Source organism: Vipera ursinii (genome assembly GCF_947247035.1).
Source record: "Vipera ursinii genome assembly, chromosome: 2".
NCBI classification, from domain to species: Eukaryota; Metazoa; Chordata; class Lepidosauria; order Squamata; family Viperidae; genus Vipera; species Vipera ursinii.
Window position 1 is genome coordinate 25,111,018 of NC_139513.1, and position 23,241 is coordinate 25,134,258.

Sequence of the window (23,241 nt, forward strand, 5' to 3'; positions counted from 1 at the left end):
TCAGGGTTAGGGAGGAGGGTGAATGATAGGGGTGGGAGGGATAAGGGTATTTTATCAACCGGCTGTCAGTCCAGGCTGGAGATGGTTCCCAGCGAGACGAGCTTGGGGTTAGGGATTTCTGGTTCCTCCGGTTGTGGGGTGGGGTTTCAAATCCCCATGACGATTGGGAATGGTAGCAGGTGGTTGCACGGAGGGCCGTATCAACATCTGGGATCACGCCCCCGCTGTCTTCAAGTGGTGGCATGCTCCGACCCTCCGGTTGATACCCGTTTACCCGGGGTTGAGGGAGATTGAGTCCCTGAGCTTAGGCTGGTGTATTTTAATGCCAGATCCGTAGTGAACAAAGCTCCCCTCATCCAAGATTTGATCGAGGATGAACGCGCGGATCTGGCATGCATTACGGAAACCTGGTTGGGCTCAGAGGGAGGTGTCCCTCTGACTGAGCTCTGCCCTCCAGGTTTCTGTGTGCTGCACCGGCCGCGGGCTCAGGGTAGGGGCGGGGGAGTGGCGGTGGTTATACGGGAGACCTTATACCCTCGGGAGACCACTGTCGTACAGATTGGCGGGAGTGAGTCGCTCCTCCTGAAGTTTGGCTCTGGGGTTCAGTTGGGTTTGTTGCTGACATACCTGGCACCCAGCTGTGTTGCAACAACTCTGCCCGGGCTTCTCGACACCCTTTCAGGGCTGGTGGTTGAATTTCCCAGACTTATGGTTCTGGGTGATTTCAACCTTCCATCCCTGGGCGGGTCATCAGAGTTAGCTCGGGAGTTCATGGCCTCCATGATGGCCATGGACATGACTCAGATAATTCAGGGCCCGACCAATGGAGGGGGTCACACTCTCGACCTGGTTTTCCTATCTGGGCAGTGGTTTGATGATCTGGGAGGGGGTACGCCAAATGTCCCCCTGTCATGGTCTGATCATCACCTCCTACGGCTGGTCTTCCAATACGCTACCCCTCGCCACTGGGCTGTGGAGCCAACCAGGTGGTTCCACCCCAGGCGCCTAATGGATCCAGAACTGTTCCAGATGGCGCTTGGGTCTATACCTTTCTCCCTCACTCACAGCCCAGCTGATGCCTTGGTGGAGGCTTGGGAGAGGGCTGCCACCGAGGCACTTGACCAGGTTGTACCCTTGCGACCCCTGACCCGGCGCAGATCCCGATGGGCTCCATGGTTTTCTGTGGAGCTATGGGAGATGAAGCGTCGGAGACGGAGTTTGGAGAGCTGTTGGAGATCCAGCCGGTCTGAATCTGACCAATTGCAAATAAGATCTTTCACTAGGTCTTATCTCGCGGCGATGAGGACGGCAAAGTCTAATTACTTCGCCGCCCTCATCGTGTCCGCAGATAATCACCCGGCCGCCCTGTTTAGGGTAACTCATTCTCTCCTTTCTTAGGAGGTAAGGGAGGAGCCCTTGCAAGGGCGGGCCGAGGACTTTAGCCAGCATCTGGCGGACAAAATCACTCAGATTTGGACCGGTTTGGACTCTGACTGGGCAGAGTTTGACGGGGAGGAATCGAGCGGTCTTGAGAGTATTATCTGGACTGAGTTTGATCCTGTGACTCCCAAGGAGGTGGACAGGATTATGGGGAGGCTGAGCTCTACCACCTGTTTATTGGACCCGTGCCCTTCCTGGCTGGTTTATTCAGCTCGGGAGGAGACACGAGGCTGGTTCCAGGCAGTGATATCTGCTTCTTTGAGTGAGGGTGTCTTTCCCGCCGCCTTGAAGGAGGCGGTGGTGAGAGCCCTTCTCAAGAAGCCTGCCCTGGATCCAGCTATTTTGAATAACTATCATCCAGTCTCCAATCATCGCTTTTTAGCGAAGGTTGTTGAGAGTGTAGTGGAGCATCAGCTTCCTCTGTTCCTGGAGGAAACTGATTATCTTGACCCATACCAATCGGGTTTCAGGCCCGGGTACAGCACGGAGATGGCATGATCTCTGGCGGGCTCGGGACAGGGGTTGTTCCTCTGTCCTAGTCCTATTAGATCTCTCAGCGGCTTTTGAAACCATCGACCATGGTATCCTGCTGCGACGTCTCAGGGGGTTGGGAGTGGGGGGGTACTGCTTTGCGGTGGTTCTCCTCCTACCTCTTGGGACCTTTGCAGTCAGTGTTGACGGGAGGGCAGAGGTCCACCCCGAGGCCTCTCGTTTGTGGAGTTCCTCAGGGGTCGGTCCTCTCTCCCCTTCTGTTCAATATCTATATGAAGCCGCTGGGTGAGATCATTCGTGGTTTTGGGGTGGGGTATCATCAGTACGCCGATGATACCCAACTTTTTCTTTCCACCCCAAACCAACTCAGTGATGCCCTCGACGTGATGTCCCGTTGCCTGGAGGCAGTTCGGGTTTGAATGGGGAGAAACAGGCTCCGACTCAATCCTGCCAAGACTGAGTGGCTGTGCGTACAGGCATCTCGAGTGAACCATTCTATTCCATCTTTAATGATGGGGGGTGAGGTGTTACCCCCCGTCGATAGGGCTCACAACTTGGGTGTCCTCCTGGATTCGTAGCTCAGCCTTGAAGATCATATAGGAGCCGTGACCAGGGGGTTTTTGCCCAGGTTCGCTTGGTTCGCCAGTTGCGGTCCTATCTGGACCGAGATGCCTTGCGCACAGTCACTCATGCACTCGTGAACTCCCGATTAGACTACTGCAATGCTCTCCAGATGGGGCTGCACTTGAGGACCACTCAGAGGCTTCAACTGGTGCAGAATGCAGCCGCGTGAGTTTTGATGGGGGCTTCCCGATACTCCCATATAATTTTTACCACGCCTTCTTACCCCACAAAGCATCTATAGCAGAGCCCTTACATAGGCTTCTGGACAAGAACACTACATGGAAGTGGACAAACATGCATGACAAGAGTTTCAGGGCATTAAAGGATCTCTTAGCAAGTGATGCCACAATCACTCACTTCATAGAGTCCAAGCCAATCTGTATTGCTTGTGATGCATCCCCCTATGGGGTGGGAGCAGTCCTAAGCCATTTAGAAGACAATGGGAAGCAAGTCCCCATTGCATATTACTCCATGACATTGTCAGCGGCGGAAAGGAATTATGCACAGATAGACAAAGAGGCCCTGGCAATAGTCACAGGAGTGAAGAAGTTCCATGACTATCTGTATGGCAGAGAATTCATCATTTTCACTGACCATAAACCCCTATTAGGTCTCTTCACCACAGACAAGCAGACCCCACAGATCCTGTCTCCCAGGATGCTCAGGTGGTCCATATTCCTGTCAGCTTATGCTTGCAAGCTAGTACACAGGCCAGGTAAGGAGATGGGCCACGCTGACGGATTACGCAGACTACCCATAGCAAGCACTGAACCTGATCCAGCTCCCGCACATCAAATATTGTCACTGCAGGATTTTCCTGAGTGTCCCATCAATGCAAGGGACATTGCAGCAGCAACGCTGGCTGACAAACTGCTGAGCAGGGTACAGTCGTGGGTGAGCACAGGGTGGCAAGATAAATCACCAGGACAGAAATTCCAAGCCTTCTTTAACAGGTGACACAAACTGTCTGCCTACAAGGGTTGTTTGCTGTGGGGTGCCGGGTCATAATCCCAGAGAAGTTGAGGAATAGGGTCATACATTCACTCCACGAGGGGCACCCTGGAATTGTGCGAATGAAGGCCCTAGCCAGGAGCTACCTATGGTGGCCAGGACTGGACAAGGCCATAGAGGAACAGGTAGCTGGTTGTTACACCTGCCAGAGGTCTCGGCCTGAACAGCCACAGGCACCAGTCCACAAGTGGGAAGTTACACACACTCCTTGGTCCCAAGTCCACATTGACTTTGCAGGACCATTTCAGAGACAGACATTCTTAGTAGTAGTGGACAGCCATTCTAAGTGGTTGGAGGTGGTGCCAGTAAGTAGCATGACCACGGAAAGGACAATCCAAGTGCTCAGGGAACTCTTTGCCACACATGGTCTCCCTGACATTAGTTTCGGATAACGGTCCTCAATTTACGTCTATGGAATTCCAGGTGTTTGCGAAGACCAACAGGATTAGACACGTCACGACTGCCCCGTTCCATCCATCATCTAACGGGATGGCAGAGCGCATGGTGCACACAACCAATGACGCTCTGAAACGCATCATCCATGGGGACTGGAGACAGAGGTTAGCACAATTCTTACTCTATCAACACACCACACCCTGCACATCCACAGGAAAGAGTCCAGCGGAGCTGTGTTGGGGTAGAAGACTCATCACAAAACTGGACAGACTTCACCCCGAGAGAGTAGCAGCTTGAAACAGAGCAACCCAAACCCCTCAGAGAATTCAACATCAGAGAACTGGTCTGGGCAAGGAACTATGAGTCTGGACATGTGTGGGTGCCGGGGGAAGTGATTCATAGAACGGGGCCATTATCATTCATAGTAAGGGTGGAGGGGGGCCGTCAATGGAGGAGACATGTAGACCAAGTAAGGAGAAGAGCTCCTGAGAACACACCAGACAGCACCACACAGCTGGAGGGCCCAGATTTCAAACACCCTAACCAATCAGATAATCTGGACCAATCAGATACAGAAGCTAGCAGTGGGGACAATGATCTGTGGACCATAGGGCCCACACAGACACAGCAACAGCAGGACCAGGGGAATACTCAGGCACATAGACAACTCAGACGGGGAAACAACACTACACAGGACTCAGGGGGGACACTGAGGCGGTCAGGCCGGGAACACAGACCCCCAAGCTACTTCTCAAATTATGTGCAGTCTTGAGGGGAACATATAGTAAGTAGTAGTTATACATTATAGAATAAGGTGGGGGGAAACACAAGTGGATCTGTTCTTATGGGGGAAGGGGTGTAATGTATGTGACTGACATACAGGATAACAACTACAGGAGGCGCTGTGCTGGACAGCTCCGGTAGGGAGCCGCGTTCGGCAGGAAAACCTTGCACGCCCATTGGTGGCCAGCCTGGCGGGAAAACCAGGTTTGAATCCATTGGCTAGCGCTCACCTGGACAGGTACAAAAGGACCAAAGTAACCTCCTTTCCCCAGTCTGCCATTTCCAATAAAGACCAATTGTAACCTTCACGCATGTTGTGTTCCTGCTCCAAACTTAACACTTCCCACTTTTAAAAATTATGGAGAACCCCATAACGCCATTGCAGAGGCTGGAATAGAGCAGTCTCTCCATTTCCAAAGAAAGCTACAGTATTTCTATTTCCCGATCATATCTGCAGACTATTACTCTCTTTTACCAGTATTTAGCAAAAAGCTCAAACGGAAAAGCGACTCTCGGTTTAGGAATGGCCGAGCCAAAAAAAGCCAGCAGCCCCAGCAGATGCCGGAGGGAAGCTCTCATTCCGACGAGGGTTCATTTAACAAGCTGTAAATTCGCTCCTGTCTCGAGTGATCCCAGCAACGCCTTTCGGGAGGGGGGGCAGGTGATCCGGAGGCATTGGATCTCTGAACGTGGATGGATGGTTGAGTGAGCTTCATTACCTTCTTTTCCAAAGAGAGAGAAAAAGTGGGTTTAGGATTTAGGAACTTTTTTAAACGAACCCAATGCATCGCAACTGATGGTTCTCTAGCTCAGTGGTCTGCAACCTTAATGAAAGTGGGGCACCACGTGACTGGACTTTATTTTACAACTCTTTATGTAGCAGTTTTGAGCACAATCATTAAGCAAACACAGCGGTTAAGTGAACACCGTGGTTGTTAAGCGAATCCATTGTGCGCTATGGGCTGCTATTTGCCAGAAGCCAGAAGGAAATGCTGGTTCCTGGCAGAAACAGTGTAAATTGTGGTCACATGACCAGAGAGTGCTGCAAATGCTGATAAATGACTGATCATAAGCAATTAGTCATAAGATGAGGACTACTGGTATAATAAGGATACACAAAGGACTAGAGACTGTCATTAGAATAATTGCCACAAAACAATCTTTTGCAAATGATCACAGTGTTACGCACTGAGAGATGTATGATTTAGATAAAGTTCACTGAGTTGATCTTGGCTTTACTTCAAACAGCTAAGCAGCGTTAGGCCTGATGACTATATGATGGGAAATTTCCAGGCATTCCTAGGAGGTAGCATCTGTAACGATGCTATGGTGATAAGTAAATACCCATAGGGAAAAAATACACAGTAGAATTATTCTGATCTGATGAATTGGCATTCTTTAATTGTCATACTTCACTTTATAATATTGAATCAAAGGTTATTGGAGAAGGCAATCATTTGCAAATAATTTTCTTTAAGAATTATAGCTGACCATTTTCTATCTATTAAAGCAGAAACCACTCTTAGCCTGATTTTGATTGCTGACCTCTTAATTGCCATAAATCAAATAGTGAAGTTTTGTTCCAATATTGTTGGAATTTCATAATGATACTTCTTTAAATCAAAGTTTTCTAGTTTCCTTTATGTTTTGTGTGTGTGTTTGTGAGTGTGCACATGTGTGCACACATGCGGGCAACTTCAAATCAGTTTCTGATTTTTAATGACTATCTGGGCTAGTCCCTGCATTATTTGGGGAGGTTTTTCAGAAGTGGTTTGCCATTGCCTTCTTCCTAGGGCTGAAATAGCATCTGGCCCAAAATCATCCGGCTGGCTTTGTGCCTAAGGTGGGACTGGGACTCCCAGTCTCCCACTTTCCAGCCTAATGCCTTATAAACTAAGCCAAACTACTGTAGTTGTTCTTCACATGCATTAAAATCTGATTTGGGAAAATCATGCTGTAGTTTTAGCTGCCTGGACAACTTTATGTCCTGATTTTCTTCTAAACGCCAACATTTTGGCAAAGCTTTCTTTGTCCAACATGTGCAGTCTAGTTTTAAAAAGTGAAACCAACTTTCAGTAATGATAGAATACAAACTGATGGTTTTGAGACTCTTTCAGAAAAAATGAATTTATCAGTGGCTTTCTTAAATACAATGAAAATTTCTGGAACATTTTTCTGAACCAAATATAAAGAGCTTTGTATTTTTGTTAATTGGATTAAAACATATTATTCTAATCCTTCAACCAAGATAATTTACTCACCAGTTAAGATGTCTCATGGAACTTATAAAGGAAATCCTTAATTTCCTCTTGCATTTAATATGGTCGTTTTCAGTGCTTTTTTTGTAAAAGTAAAAGGTGCCGGAACTCACACATGCCATACAACCCACCTTGCCTATCCTACAAGGTTCCATTCAAAAAAGGTGCCAGAACTCCGTTCTGAGGGTTCTATGACAAAAAAAGCCCTGGTCATGTTAGAGACCCAGTTTGGTCTAGACCAGGGATCTTCAAACTTGGCCCTTTTATGACTTGTGAACTTCAACTCCCAGAATTCCTCAGCCAGGCACGCTGGCTGAGGAATTTTGGGAGTTGAAGTCCACAAGTCATAAAAGGGCCAAGTTTGAAGAACCCTGGTCTAGACTCTAGGAGTTCAGACTGGAGTACTAGTTCTGCCTTAGGCATGAAAGCCAGCTGGGTGACTGTCACTCCCTCTGTCAGTGCAACCCACCTCACAGGGTTTTTGTTGTGGGGAAAAGAGGGCGAAAAAAAGTATTAGGTATGTTCTTGAGTTAATTATAAAAATATTAAAGGCAGAATATGTATAAACAAATAAAGGTTCGTTACAGCAGTGTTTATCAACGTTAAATTATATTTAATTCAATATTGATAGGTTTTGTCTGATCAGACTATCAGACTTCAACATAAACAAGGTTGAGCTGATCATAGTTTGTTACTGTATGCCAATAATACATTAAGTCTTATTCACTATTCTAAATGCTTCATATTTATTTAATTGATTCTTGGTTATTATTAGGTTACTCAGATAATTAGTTACGTAAATTTCTTCTAGTGTTCTATCTATGCAAATCTAAAAACTGGGGCTTTACTTGGTGTTTTAATTTGCTTTTATTTCAAATTGTCTCAGATTCATTTAAATGTAAATTAAGGGTTAAAATCTAGTGAGATTTTGGAAAAAGCTAAAAGTTGTAAAATAAATCTTTTATATGGAGAGATGTATAGATTTGGAGGAGTCCCCATATTGATTTATTGATTAATTATGTACCATCAATTTAATGGAAAGACAAACCATTAAATTTTCTATATCTTAATTATAGCTAGAATACCATAACAGGATTTTTTTTATCTTTACAGCTTTTATTTTTTCTGACTCTATTTCTCTAAAGTATCCAAGCAACTAAGTCTAAAACCCAGTATGGACACAATTAGAAATATATTGTATGACCTCTCTTGAATAATGTCAGAAGTTAATCAAAATTGTTCTGTATTTCCTATATTAAAGTTTGCAAAGAATATTTGGAGGACGTTGGAACAGATGTACAACTTTAACCATTATCAATTTATCAAATATACTAAATTTCCTTTCGGACAATTCCATTCTGAAAATTGAAGGGGGAGTTTGGAAGGAATTCATAGGGTATTGATACTTCAGCCTTTCTCATCTGGGATTCTTCAGACCCAGAGATTCTGCAATAGATTGTGACAGAAAAAAAATACTGTAAATCTGGTTTTTAAAAAACTTTGCACATTGTACTATGCCATTGCTCACCCTGATGGACATTTTTAAGTGTTGTGACTTAGGTGCTAGCCTGTTGCTATGCTGGAGTTGTACATCTTGTAAAAAATGTATTATCTAGGTTAGAAATTAACTCTATTGTGATGTTTTTATATTTTCTGGGATCATAATGCAAGGGTTCCTCAAGACTTGAAATTTATTATAAGGGTTCCTCCAGAATAAAATGGTTGAGAAAGGTTCCTGTAGATCATGGTTTTTCAACCTTGGCAACTTTAAAGTATGTAGACTTTAACTCCCAGAATTCCCCAGCCAGCTTGCTCAATCAAGTTTTTTAAACTATTTAGATTATTGCAAAAGGAATTTGGATGTGAAATAACAGGACAGTCAACCAAAACATCTTTTCATTTTACAATTAGATACATAAGCAGCATCTAAAATTCTTGGATAATTCTCAGAACCGATGTGTTTCTTTCATATGGGTTCCTCATGGGTGTAAATCCAAAAGAGTTGATTTCCTTGTTCCTTGTTTTATGTATAATGGGAGGAGAGGACAAAAGTGTAGGCAAGAAGGTTAGGGTATAAAAGCATTCTCCAATGCATTTTCTCGACACATGAATCAAAGTGTTTTGAGCACTTTGCTTAGCATCAGTAACTTTTCTTCCAAGCCTTGCCATCCACAGTCTTCAAACCAATAAGATGAATGTCTTCTGTAAGTACCTTTTTGCCTAAGACACACTAACTGAATTATGGCTTGAAGGAAATGTATTATTTATTATATTATGACTCGAAGGACAGTTGGGCGAATGTTTAGACTGGATTAGACATTTTTTATTAATGGTTTATCTCATAGTCAGATGTTCAGACTGGATTTGGCATTTTTGTCCACCTATCAAATCCTTCCCAAGGACCTGGGATAGGCAGATGTGGATGTTTTATAGAGTTATTGTCACAGGATGTAAGCTGTACCCTGAAAAGCTGCCTTTCGCAATTGACTGATGGTGAATTTGTCAATTATTATTATTATTATTTGTTCACCATAATGTGAAGTCACAGATGTATTATTATTATTCCATGATTAGATATCAAGATTTCATAACCTTTCATCATTTAAAATTAGTTGCCATCTATGGTGAAGGGATTTTATTATGCTTAAGATTGATGTTAGTAATATTGATATTAGTAGTGATACTTTGAAATCATGTTTGTTTATGTGCAAGCAGCTTTGTAAGTGCTTTATATTGGGAAATTAGTTATATGAAAAGAGCATGGTATGGGGAGGGGGGAGAGGACTTATGGTGGAGCCTGGGTGGAGCCTAGGAATTATTTTTCTGTACCTTTTGTTTTCTAGTACCAAGACCAGATCTCTTTGTTCTGGAAAGGTATAAAAGGTGGAAGACATCTTTCCTGGTTGTTGCCTTCATCTCTGTACAGCCACAAAGAGAGATGTAGCCACCCAACTCTATTTTGATTAAAATATAAGTTGTTTGCTTGCTGAAACCTCGGCTCAGGAGTTTCTTTTGGCTCTTTTAAATTCCTGAGTAATGCTGGGGAAATTGTGAGGCTAAGTGTAAAACCTTACAAGGGAATTATTATCAATCATTGTTGTAATATAAATGACTGCTTGTACTTGTGGTGAGGATACAGAAGAAGAGAAACTGCGTAATCCAGTATACCGTAATTGATGAAATTAATTACTGAAAGCCAATTTTGATCAAGTGGTCAAATTCAAATTAATGAGATGGGTGATAGCCAATTTGCCTTGATACATTTTTAATATTTGTAGTAAATGAGAAGAGCATACTAAAAATTAGTAAGTTAAATTTGTCACAAAGCAAGTTCATAAAAGGTACATACATCCTGAAAACCACCATTGGTCAGCAGGTGATAGATAAAGGGAGTTATGACCCATGCTACCTAGAAATATGTAGAACTAAGGAGAAATTTCCTGACAGAACATTTAATCAGTGGAATGACTTGCCCCTAAAAGTTGTGGGTGCTCCAACACTGAAGGTTTCTAAGAAGAGGTTAAGCAACCATTTGATTGAAATGTTATAGGGTTTCCTGCTTGAACAGAGAGTTGGACTAGAAGATCTCCAAGGTCCCTTCGCACTCTGTTATTCTGCCCAGAATTACAGTCTTGTAGCAACCCTGCAATCATATGATAAAAATTCGGGCCATTGAAGGTAGGCAGCGTAGAGCGGAGGCAATTATGCCATACTCCATAAGCCTTTGAAAACTATGTGATTGCCCCCACTGCCCAGTACTCCCCAAGATCTGCTGGGCATTGCTTACCTCCAGGCAGTTTTCTGCTGCTCTTGAGATGCCCATGCAGTCTATCTGATGCTTTAGAAGACTTTCAAAGTCCTGTTGGAATTGGCTCCAAGGCAGATTTGGGGAAGGCTTGGTGGAACCAGGAGCTGCGTTGGATGGGCCATGTGGGCCTCTCAACAGCAGGAGAAAAACACCTGAAGGTAAACTATGCGTGGCAGATTCTTAAGAGTGATGGGTGATGGGGCCAATCGCACTATTTATTCCTCAAGGGTCAGATGCCTTGAAGAACAATGTGAGCTGGAATTTCTGAGTGGCAATGGTGATGCTAGGACTAGTGTTGGGGCCTGGCTAGTGGCAGCAGGCTGAGACTGCAGCAGGCCCTAAAGCCAAGGACTTTTCCGCTTGGTGGCCTAGATAGGAAAAACATAGGCAAGATATGTGGAATTGGCCAGGGCTCCTTAGAAGCAATGGCGGTGCTAGGGCTGAAATCGAGGCCTGGGTAATGATAGCTGAGTGAGACAGCTGAAGACCCCAGGCCCCTACTTCAGGCCTAGGCCCAGTGCTTCCACCAACAAGAACCACACTGCAGAGCCAGGCTGGGGCAGCTGAAGCTTTGTACCACACGGCAGCACCTCTCCAGTTCATGCATGGTCTGCGCTGGGCCTCCCAGAGACTGGCCCACCCTCTGAGGAACCCTGCGCAACCACTTGCATGCTCGCTTACAAATGCTAGGAATGAGATTATTATTATTTTTTATAATATTTTATTGGTTTTCCAGTTTTACATTCAAGTATTTAAAAAGCAACGTGGGCGGGGTTAAACAATAATTCAATAACAAAATCTTTAGCACAAATCTCAGGTTACATCATCAAATATTTCTTCTCTTTTTCCCTTTAATATTTACTATCTCATATTCAAGCTAGCACATTTCTAATTATATCAACTCAATGATAACATCATTTTTATATTTATCAATACATTTTTAGCTGATACATATTTTAATTAATCTTCGTAAAACAATCCATGTCCTGTTGTTAATTTTTAATTTCTCATCAATATTCCAATCAACCTTTAATATCCATAATTTTCAAACTTTGGGTAACCAAGTTTTCCCTTTCTCACTTCATAGGAAACTGTAATATCCAAATTACACATTTTACCTTTTTAAATGTAATCTTGTTCCATTTCCTAAAATTTTTCTATTTCCCACCTTATTAAATCTTCTACTTAATAATAAAATATCCCCTTTTAATAGATCAAAACCATTATATATATTGCCTGGGTTAGTCAATAAATCGAACATATTCCTGATAGTTAATTTTCATTTCCCTTTTAAATCTAATTTTTCAATATTAAACAAATCAAATCCTTATTTTCCACTAAGTTTCAACTATTTTGACTCTAATAACCCAAATTCCCCTTGTCTCAGCATCTCCTTTTAACCCTCTAACCGACAATATAAAGTCCCCTCTAATAAATCAAAACCCCAATTTTCAACCTCATTCCACCTTTCTTCCTTTGCCAACTAGGCTTCCATATCAACGCTTTTAGATCATCAAATAAATCTCCCTCCATTTTTATATGTGTTATTTGAATCAAAGAAGACCATTTAATTGCCAGTTTTCTGGAAGTACTGGCCCATTTGTATTTATTAAATTGTCGCCCTGTGATTCCAGTCCCCCATATTTGCTCTGGTATATTTGTCTTTAATTCAATCTGTTCTTCTTTCTGAAATTTCTTCTGGTTTGTATAGAAAGTCATTTCCATTTTCAATATTGTCACTTCCTTGTCTAGATTATCCATCAGCTATACGTATTGGTCAATTGAGTCCGCTGTCTTAATATTTAGCTGTTCCACTTCTTCTGCTGTCTTCCACATTGTTGATTCTTTAGTTGCAATCAAAATTTGGCTTTGTGCACCTAAGCTGGTGTCTTGGTCTTTTATTTTAAGTCTCATTTTGTCACAAGCTGCAAGTATGGTTTCATGTATTGCTTTTAGCATGGAGAGGATTTTTTTGCTGGTCTTCGTCCATCTCTTTTGAGTATTTGTAAACAGTTTTTCTAGTAGAAGTTGTTTGTTAAACATAAATCAGTAAGGGTTTACATTCACAGTTTAGGTAGGCCAGTTTGACTACCCAGCTGTTCTCTTACAGTTGGATAGTGCCAAGGTCAGGACAGTCTTATCTAGGTCTGGGCTGTGAGCCAAGTCTCTTTTCTAGTGCTTTTCCCTACTTTCTTCAGTTTAAGCCTAAACTTTGCAATGAGAAGCTTATGGTCTGAGCCACAGTCAGCTCCTGGTCTTGTTTTTTACTCACTGTATAGAGCTTCTCCATCTTTGGCTGCAGAGCATATAGTCAATCTGATTTCTGTGTTGACTGTCTGGTGATGTCCATGTGTAGAGCCGTCTCTCAGGTTGTTGGAAAAGAGTGTTTGCTATGACCATGGTATTCTCTCGACAAAATTCTATCAGCCTGTGCCCTGCTTCATTTTGTACTCCAAGGCCAAACTTGCCTGTTATTCCGGTTATCTTTTGGCTTCCTACTTTAGCATTACAATCCCCCATGATCCCCCAGTCTCTTTTTAGGAAATAACAAATTGCCATACCAAGCTTCACCACAAGATGTCACTGGTACCATTTAAGGTTTTTTAAATCCCAAACTTTTGGGGGTTCTTTTCCAATTTTATTTCTTTTTTGCAGATAATAACAAGAATTTCCAGTAAGAATAGGACATTTTAGGGTCCCCAAGTTTCAGAGGCATATAAATCCAATTAGATTAAAATTGTTCTTTTTGATGCTTAATTCCCCTGGGGAGACAGATGACTCTATTCTTGGAGGGTGGGGTAGAAATTCCCTTCCCTCTCTCCTCACAGGGGGATAGTACTTCAAGGAGCTTTTACAGGAAAGTACTTAGGGTAGAAAGAAGATAAAATCTCACCCACTTTCAGTGTGCTTGTAGTAAGTATGACTTTAGCTGTCAGCAGCTGAGTGACGGGCCATATTGCTATGGCCGACCTTTTTCCCATCGGTTTGAAGAACTGCTCGGGATCAAGCAGAAGGGCTGTGGCCCTTCTGCAATCAAGCAGGGGTCCTCTCCTTGCTTGTTGCCCCTACAGGGCAACTTCTAACCCTTTTCAGGGTCCCCCAGCAGGAGAAAACCGGACTCTGGAGACGGAGCTCGCCTCTATGCATCCGCCAATGCCGCGATGGCAAACCAGAAGTCCAGGAATGCGATTATTGAGCAAAGCAGTCACCTGGGTGTCTCACTTAATGACCGCAACAACTCACAACTGCAGTTCCAATCTCAGTTCTGGTTGTAAATTGAGGACTATCAGTAAACAATTAGAAAGCCAATGACCAATTAAGCAAGCATTCTTTGATGAACATCAACTGAACAAGGGAGTCTTTAAAAGTAAAAATAGCAACCTGTTCACAAATTACGTTTCAGACAATTAAATCAATTTTTTAGAGTACTGCTTCAAGCTGAGCTAGAAAAACAATAAACAGAGAAAACATTTAATCATCTGCACAATGTTGTACCTGCTGTTTCAGATTCTCTTTCCCTCATTTCCACTTTTATGCTAAAGAATCAAACCCGTCTTGCAGGAAGTCTTTTAATGCCCCCATAGTGTTACAATTCCGTTTGTAGGGTAAATACAGCTTAAAGGATGTTATTTATTTATTTGTATTCATTCAGAGTCGTTTGAGGTCACTCATACCCATTGGCATATCCATCCTGAAGAAGAATCAAACCAGTCTTGCAGGAAGTCTCTTAATGCCCCCACAGTGTTTATAGGGTAAATACAGCTTAAAGGATGTTATTTATTTATTTTTATTCATTCAGAGTCCTTTCAGGTCACTCATAGCCATTGGCATATCCATCCTCCAGTTTGGCCATGTATCTATTCCAGGATTTCTCAAGCTTGGCAACTTTAAGAAGTGTGGACTTCAAGTTCCCAGAATTCCCCAGCCAACATGGAGTTCTGTGGTTGAAGTCCACACATCTTAAAGTTGCTAAGGTTAAGAAACTGGTTTATTTTGTTAAATAGATTATTCAGTGAAAGACAGCATGGCCTAAAACAGGGGTCTTCAAACTCGGCCCTTTTATGACTCATGGACTTCAACTCCCAGAATTCCTCAGCCAGGCACACTGGCTGAGGAATTCTGGGAGTTGAAGTCCATGAGTCATAAAAGGGCCGAGTTTGAAGACCTCTGGCCTAAAACATCCACTAAGCTTCATGACTGGATGGCTATTAACCTCTAAGAGACAGCCACTTAAGTGTGAATTCTGCTTTTTTAAATTTCTTTTCTCTTTCCTTTTCTTTTTTCCTCATCCTCATCCTCATCCTTTTGCCTATTCTTTGTGGCCAAAATCTGGAACCAAGCTATCTCTGCAGATCCTTTTCAAACACTGAATTGAAATAAGATCTTATTTCAAATGGGATTTTTAAAGGTTTTTTTTAATCCAATTTGCCTTCCTGTAGGTTGAATCTCCAATTCTATTAATTAATTTTTATTTATGAATGTAGAAACTGGTTCAGTAAGACAATTCTAATTGTTATACAATAGCAACTCGTGCAGTCAATGCAACAAAAGAGCAATAAGCTATTAATAAATATGACATAGAATTACAATTAAGCATTACTTAGTTAATATAATCCCAGAAGCTGAAGAGAATTCAAATTCTAAAGAATTAAACTAAATTCTTTTAGTTACGTTCTGAGAATGTTTCTGTGCTTTGTTGAGGGACACTTTAACCAGACATGGGTGCTTTCCATGGGTGCCCACTGCCCTTGGCTTTAGCATGTGTATGAGTTAATTTGATCGTTGGAGTCAATCAAGAAAAGAATTTAGACAGCAGAACATGAGGAAAAAGGGTGGGGAATGCAGTTTTGGAATGACAGACTATAAGAATTCTAAGATGAAAAAAAAAACAGAAGTCATAAATATTCTTTAAAGAATATTTGAAGTAACTTCCCCAAGTCTGGCATATTCCAGGCGCCTCTAATGAAATACTTTTAAGAAAGCAGTTGGCTTAATTGGCATCAGCAACAAGACAGAATAGTCATCATTTCAATTCACAATCAGGTCACAAGTGGGAGCCTGCAGCGATTTTCCAGCAAAGTTCAAAATGTTCTTTACATTTGTAGTCAAATGCCATCTAACTTTGCTTATAAAGCGAGTATATGACTGAAGAAGCTACTTGGATAAGCAGTGAAATGTTTCAAACCAAAAAGAAAAGAAATCCAGTTGTTGTGACTCAACTTCCAAACTTAAAAAGTGAGATTTTTTTTAAAAAAAAAACAACAACACAGTAAGCATTCATCTCATGGAGGAGAAGAGATGGGATAATTCCCAGAACAACCATGGAAAAGAAATATATTTATTTTTTAACTTGGAAAATTTTGATAGAATTGCCATGAACATAGAAAGAAACATTTCCAGGAAAACAGTGTGCATTCCACATTGGGGATGCTTTGGGAAAACGTTTGGAGCCATCAACAGGCCTAGAAAGCTGCACCTCTATTTGTGATCTCAAGCTGCATGTAGCAGACCTTTAAGAATCACATTAAGAGTGTGCTGCTTTAATGATGCAACTTATTAAAGCAGAGCCTTCTTCTTTACACCCATCAATAGGCTGAGAAAGTAAAGTATGATTTAAGCAACAGCCGAGCATATTTTAAGCCCGGAACTAGACAGAGGAGCCCTTTGGGATGCATGTATGTATATATGAAATGAATAATCTCATTCAGATAAAGGTCAGCTTTCCAACTATAGCATGTTGACCAAAGGCACTAAAGATCCTCATATCCAATGCTCGGTGCCCTGAGCAATTCTCCGGGTAGAAAATGACCCTGTCTCCAATCCTTTAGGTAGATCAAGGGGGAGGGGTACTCAGGAACTCTGAGGGGTTTATCATTGCTACATCCCAGCATCCCAAATCAATGCCCCTCATTCAGTAATATTTGAAAGGCCATTGGTTCTCTTCTTCTATTTTAGATACTGAGTCAGCAGCTTCTAATGGCATTCTTATTGCATTGCCTCACCTTTCCATGCCAGGCCAAGCCTAGCAGTACATTTGTTCCTGTGTTTGTGTATTATGTGATAGCAAGAATAAGGATATCACCAGGTACTCATCATAATGGATAGATATTATCAGCCTCTGTGAAGCTTCAAAAAAAGGATTTGATTTCACCCCTTGGAATGGAGACTCCAGTAGGCCATAATCCTATAATAGGCTTTCAAAAAGGAAGACAAAACCTGGCTCTTTCAACAACAACAACAACAAAACAACAACAACTTTATTGTCACTTTGAATGTACACCAATCGGCATACATCAAAATGAAATTTCGTTGCATATAGCTCTCAAAGGGTCACCAACTCCAATATACGCTCCTTGTCCGTGGCCAATTCAAGTTACAGATCTTCCATTTCAGTATTTAGGGAGAGAATGATGGCAAACAGGACAGATGGAAACAGAGCTCCATGTGGATTAGCCCTCAAATTAGTTTGTATTCCTGCATGAAAACCTTGCCTCCTTTTCCTTTTCTGATCCTCTTTCACCTTTTTCTTAAAGAGACCTTGATTCTTGTCACACCCCAGACTTTTGGGTCAGGATGAGCAGAATTTCCAATTTACAGGAGCTATATAGGTGGTCCTCAACTTACAAATGAAACTGAGCTAGCAAATTTGGTCATAAGTCATGACAGTCATAAAATAGGTCACCACATGACCGCACCTAATTTTTGAGGGGTTTTTTGCAGGAGCCGTTAAGCAAATGCCATGGTCATTAAGCAAACCCATTGTTTGCTATCAGGTGTTTTTTCCCCAGAAAATGGAAATAAATGCAAGTTTCCAGGAAAAAAATGTAAAGCAGAGTCATGTGACTATGTGGCAGTACATGCAAGCTGGTTGCCGAATGCCCAAAATGTGGGCATCTGGATGTTAGAACTTTGAATCCAAGTCATAAATCCCTTTTTCAGGGTCTATCATAACTTTGACAAGGACTATCTGTAATATATTTCAATTCTAATCAACATGTAATTGCTTCATTAGCTTTTGATGTTGTGTGTTGTTTCTTTTTTGTTTGCTGCTTGATGCTTTTTGTACATCTCCCAGAGTCTCAGCTCTGTCTGATATGACAGCCATGCATTTCAGTGCTGTAAATAAATGAGATCTGAGGAATCACATCAAATCCAGATGCCTTTGAATCTTTTCTGAGAGATGTCAGCAAGTGTTCAGGGTAAGGAAAATTTTGGTGAATGGCTCAATGAAAATACCAGCCCAAGTGAACTGCATGTAAGGAATTTGTTAGGAAAGGAATTGAAAATACAACTGCCTGTATAATAATGCCTTTGGCTAGATCTATGAAGGAAAAAAAATGGCATATCATGTACAGGTTTGGCTACCAACCCTTTCAAAGGGTAGCATAGAGGTAGAAAATTGTGTACAAAATTGGACTTCTGGTCCTGCACGGTAGCAACTGGTCACATACCCTCGCGGCTAACTTTCGTCCTGCCTGGAGACCCTAATGGGTCCAAGTCACCCGTGGCGACTCTGGAATGACGGCGGTCATTCCATTCATCTTGGGGAAAGTCTTCTAACCCAACAAGAGAAAGGCTGTATTTCATCGATCAGCCCAAGCTCCTTGCAACCAGAGTCCAAAAGAACTAACCAGCACTACAGTAAACAGCGTGCTTGAAACTGGGTGAGGAATCTGATTTTCCATTTTCTATCCTACACTTAATTTCCTGGAAAAGATCCCAAGAAGTAAAATACTTCCGAAAGTGAAGGAGGGGGATTTCTGCCTCATCCTTATACTAATGGAAGCGACGAATTAAAATTTCTATGGAGGATCAAAATGTATGGTAGTGAAATAAATTTATAAACTTGAAAGCTAAAATTTAACTTTGGACAAGTTTAAGATTGTTGAATGGTTAAGACTCTCATTTTAAAGACCATTGTTCATATTGAAAACTAAATAGATGCTGACACCTAGTGGTGGATGAAGATTATGATAGCTATGATTTCCATAGAGAACTTGCCAAAACCTGGGAAAAACTAATCTGTGTTTGTGACCTTCAAAGCTTTAATAATAAAGAATGGCGGTTAGAAAAAAAGACAACATTCTGGGCTGCAGACAAAGAGAGAATTACAAACTTTAGGGGGGAAAAACTTTTTTGAACTCTTTGGATTACAAATATCTATTTAACCGGGACTGTAAAGCTATTTGCAGATAACAAGGAAAACTTCAACTTTTGGCCATCGTGGATCAGAGACATGTAGACAGAACACACCAAGAAAACATAAATACCTCTCAGGATGAGATATATAGTATACTGCAATTAATTCAAATAACACTGAGTTGAAATCACAAAGAAATGCAAAATAACTTTTAAAATACAAATCAATCTATCTCTAAGTTAACTTTACAACAAAAAAACTTCCAGAAAACAACAGAGAAGGAGCAGACAAAACAAATAATTGGACATAAAATTGAAAATAGAGACTCAAAGACGGAACTTAACAAAGCAAGAAAACATGATTTAATCCTAATGGGGGGAAAAATTACAAGAAATGGAAAAAACAACTCATCCCTTAAGACTACAAAATAAATCTGAGGACAAAAAAACAGATTGAATAAAATGGAATGTAGAGAAGTTGAAAACATCAGAGGGAAAGGAAGTGATAAGAGAAGCAAAGAAGGAGAAAGAGAAAAAGATTTTCAAGAAACATGGGAAGGCAAAAGCCTCACATAAAGAGTATATGAATATATGAATATATGGAAAAACATTTTTATTCAGCAAAACACATTGATCAAGATACTGGTCAAAGGAAAAAGATCAAAGTGAAAATTAAGAAAATAGACGATGGGATTTACCAGACAGAATATTTAAAAAAGAAACATTTGTTTGACTATGGTTAAAGAAATAGAAAAGATTCTGAATACATATGTCATTCTAAGAGAGATGAATTCCTTAAATAATACCGTATGCTTTTTTTCCTCTTTTTATTTTATTTCTTGATATAAGTAAGAAACTATTGCTGAAATGATGAAGGAAATGTTTTAGATAATTAAATGTGTCTGAATTTAGGGAAATTATAATGTATAAAAAAGAAAAAATGTTTTGAATAAGAGTTAAAGCATTAGATGACTAGACACATTAAATGGAATATTTAAAGATTAAATATATTTTTAATCATGGTTAAAAAGAATAAGAAATTTTGGGAATGAATATATATATATATATATATATATATATATTAGCTTAGGAGGAATATATATTTTAAGTAGTATTTTACTTTTTATGTTTCTATACTCTTGCTCATTTTTCCTTCCCTTTACTGTTTTTTACCTATTCTTTAAGAAATGTAAAAGTGTTGAGATGGTTTATATGGGGAAAATGGATTTAAATCTTTAAATGTAATTATCTATTGAGAAAATCTTAACCAGCAAGAATACTTTGAACTTTATGGGACAAACAAATCTAAATACAGACTATAGCAGGATATAAGATGAGGCAACCAGAATGATTAGATAGAAAAGAAATATTATATCGATGTGATCATTATTTCTAGGAATATTGGGAAAAAATCATATATGTAACTTTTATTAAAATAATAAGAACTGTATTGTTTCAAGGTTTGCAAAGAAGACATTTTGGGGGAAAGGAGATTTTAACTAAATGTACTGTGTTGATTATGGATTATAGAAACCAATTGTTAATGATTTTTCTTTACAAATGTAAACCCAGCAAACACACTGTTTACCAACTATTAAGTGATTTATGTTTTAAAAGATCACTAAAATATATTGGGGGGGAGAAAATTGTGTACAAAATCAATTAATGTCAGTGCATGAAAGTTTGAATGGCAGTGTTGGAAGAGCATCAGACTACCAAATATCCACTTCTAATCCAATCCCCAGTTCAAGCAGGAAATCCTATGACATTTCAAGACAAATGATTGTCCAATCTCTTCTTAAAAACCTCCAGTGTTGGGATCACACACAACCTTTGGAGGCAAGTTGTTAATTTTTCTGTCAGGAAATTTCTCCTTAGTTCTAGGTTGGTTCTCTTCTTGATTAGCTTCTTGTTCTATGGTCAGATGCTTTGGAGAATATGTTGACCCCCTCTTCTTTGTGACAGCTCTTTAGACATTGGAACACTGCTATCATGTCACCCTTATTCCTTCTTTTCATTAAACTAGACATATCTAATTTCTGCAACCGTTCATCATATATTTTGGTCTCCAGTCCCCTAATCATCTTTGCTGCTCTTTTCTGCACTCTTTCTAGAGTCTCAACATCTTTTTTATATCATAGCAACCAAAACTGGATGCAATATTCAGGCATTATAAAGTGATATTAACGTTTCATATGAGCTTGATTCTACCCCATCCAACCCATCCTGAAGGTATTAGGTGGCAGAAACCTGACATAGATCTATATACTTGGAGTTGCACTTTTTCTCTGCATTGTTCCTTAACACTGCTGTAACACCCATGCCAACCTCCCTTAACCTGGTTCCTTCCTCCATAAGGATGATGGGAGTCTATCAGAGGAAAATGCCTGGTCCTACAGCGTCTCAATGGATTTTATTTCTGTAACACAATTATTAACAAAATATTGTGTCTGAACACAAAGGGAAATAATTTGGAAGCATGTTTTTCCTTACTGTCTCTTCTGTCTGCCAGTAAAACCCCCAAAACCCCAAAAAGTTGGCAGAGGAGTTGTTCACATATGGAAGCATATTCTGTGAAGCACTAACATTTACCTGAGTATAATTTTCAGGCCAGATTAATTTCATTATAGGTATTATAACAGCTAGTTGGAAGGATAATCTCAAAAACCTAAGCAAGTAAGAATTTGAATAAGAGTCCGCCAAGAAAATGCTTGGGATTGGGAAGCAAAACCCCTTCCAAGTATCAACCCCTTTCACACTGCTGCCGAGAAAAGAAGATGGACATTGAAATCAAAAGGAGTTAAGCTTGGGTAGAAGAGGACTTATTTGTGATGAGGTCCTTTGTGTGACCAGAGAAGCAGAAGGAATGACTCTGTGTCCATTTTTGCTCATTTTATAGCAGTTTAGATGTAGCGTAGGAGACCTCAGGAACTCTGGTTAGAAGGTGGTTCAATGATACATAATGAAACAAATGAACAGAACCAGAGGCAAAAAATCCAGAATAAGAAAAAACAGGAAAATGCCATCCTTATACATATTCCATTTTTGTATGTGTTTTATCCAGTTATGTTCTTACTGCTGTTCTTGGCTATCTTGGGAAGCTGTGCAGATGACAGAAGCCCCCTAGAGGAATGCTTCCGAGAAAGTGACTATGAAGAATTTGTGGAGATCGCCAGAAATGGTCTGAAAAACACATCAAACCCACAACATGTTGTGGTTGTAGGTGCAGGAATGTCTGGGCTTAGTGCAGCCTATGTTCTTGCAGGGGCTGGACATAAGGTAAGCCACTGATTTTTGTCTATCAACAATTTGCTTCGACAACAACAGCATCATTTAGCAAAAAGTCAAGTTGGCATCTACAACCATGCAATTGAAGCCCCATCCTTTTTATGTCCATCAGGATGCAAATAGAAAAGGACAGATTTTCACTGTACATTCATAGATGTCATCTTGACGTTTTTGGCTGCCAGTCCCATTGATGAGCACCTCAATGGAGAGAATATGTAGATGACATTGAATAGGTTCAGCAAGACTTGGCATTTTCTCCCTCCATTCCATTCTTGTAGCTAGCAGAATTTCTAACCCTTACCCTCACCTGCCTTCACAGATACTTCCTTGGGGTACAGGTTCCTAGGAATCTGACAGCATCCACTCATTAAAAAAATGCATTCTGGACAGAGATACTAATCTAATTTGAAAAGCAGATCATCACTTAAGTAGTATATATTACCCATTCTCCCATCCAACCTCCAAACATTAGTTGATTATTTTCACAGCATCTTCAGCTTAGCCTAGGATGGTGATTGATAATTAAGTGCCATCTGTTTATTGGTGACCCCTCATCCCAAAGAGAGATGATCTTAAATAAGAGAGGAGATCCCCTGGGCATCACATATTGATAGCCAAGTCAAGTGTGGGTTCAAAAGCAGTCATCTCCATTTTTAGTTTTGTCCTATTTATGCTCCAAGTGTCTTCACTTGCTTCATCTGGGAAACCAAAGTGTTGCTTGACCTTAGAAACTAGAGAGTGATTGGAGGGGCAATCCTATCCATTGCCCTGCAATCTTCAGGAATTCACAAGGTGCAAGATTGTCAGGAAAATTCCCAAGCATCCTCTGGAAACCATGTGGATCTGTTGGACACTGAAATGGCCATAGACCACGGGTCTTCAAACTTGGCCCTTTTATGACTTGTGAACTTCAAAGCCCAGAATTCCTCAGCTAGCATACCTGGCTGAGGAATTCTAGGAGTTGAAGTCCACAAGTCATAAAAGGGTCAATGTGCTGGACCA

At 40.9% G+C, this 23,241-nt stretch overlaps 1 protein-coding gene across 4 annotated transcripts in view; it reads left to right on the top strand.

The window, feature by feature from the left end:
- LOC310636302 (L-amino-acid oxidase-like) overlaps positions 1–23,241 on the top strand; it is a gene marked incomplete at its 3' end in the record, with an annotated part of 81,817 nt that overhangs the window by 46,429 nt on the left and 12,147 nt on the right. The window contains exons 1-2 of one of the 4 annotated variants that reach the window (XM_083356024.1): positions 9,121–9,208; positions 22,016–22,230. The exons of 2 other annotated variants lie outside the window; for them this stretch is intronic. In XM_083356024.1, coding sequence (XP_083212150.1) covers positions 9,196–9,208; positions 22,016–22,230 — 228 coding nt within the window. In that variant the 5' untranslated portion in view covers positions 9,121–9,195. Of the gene's footprint in view, positions 1–9,120; positions 9,209–22,015; positions 22,231–23,241 lie in introns of those variants that run through there. One more of the 4 variants, XM_083356025.1, reaches the window with a different exon arrangement.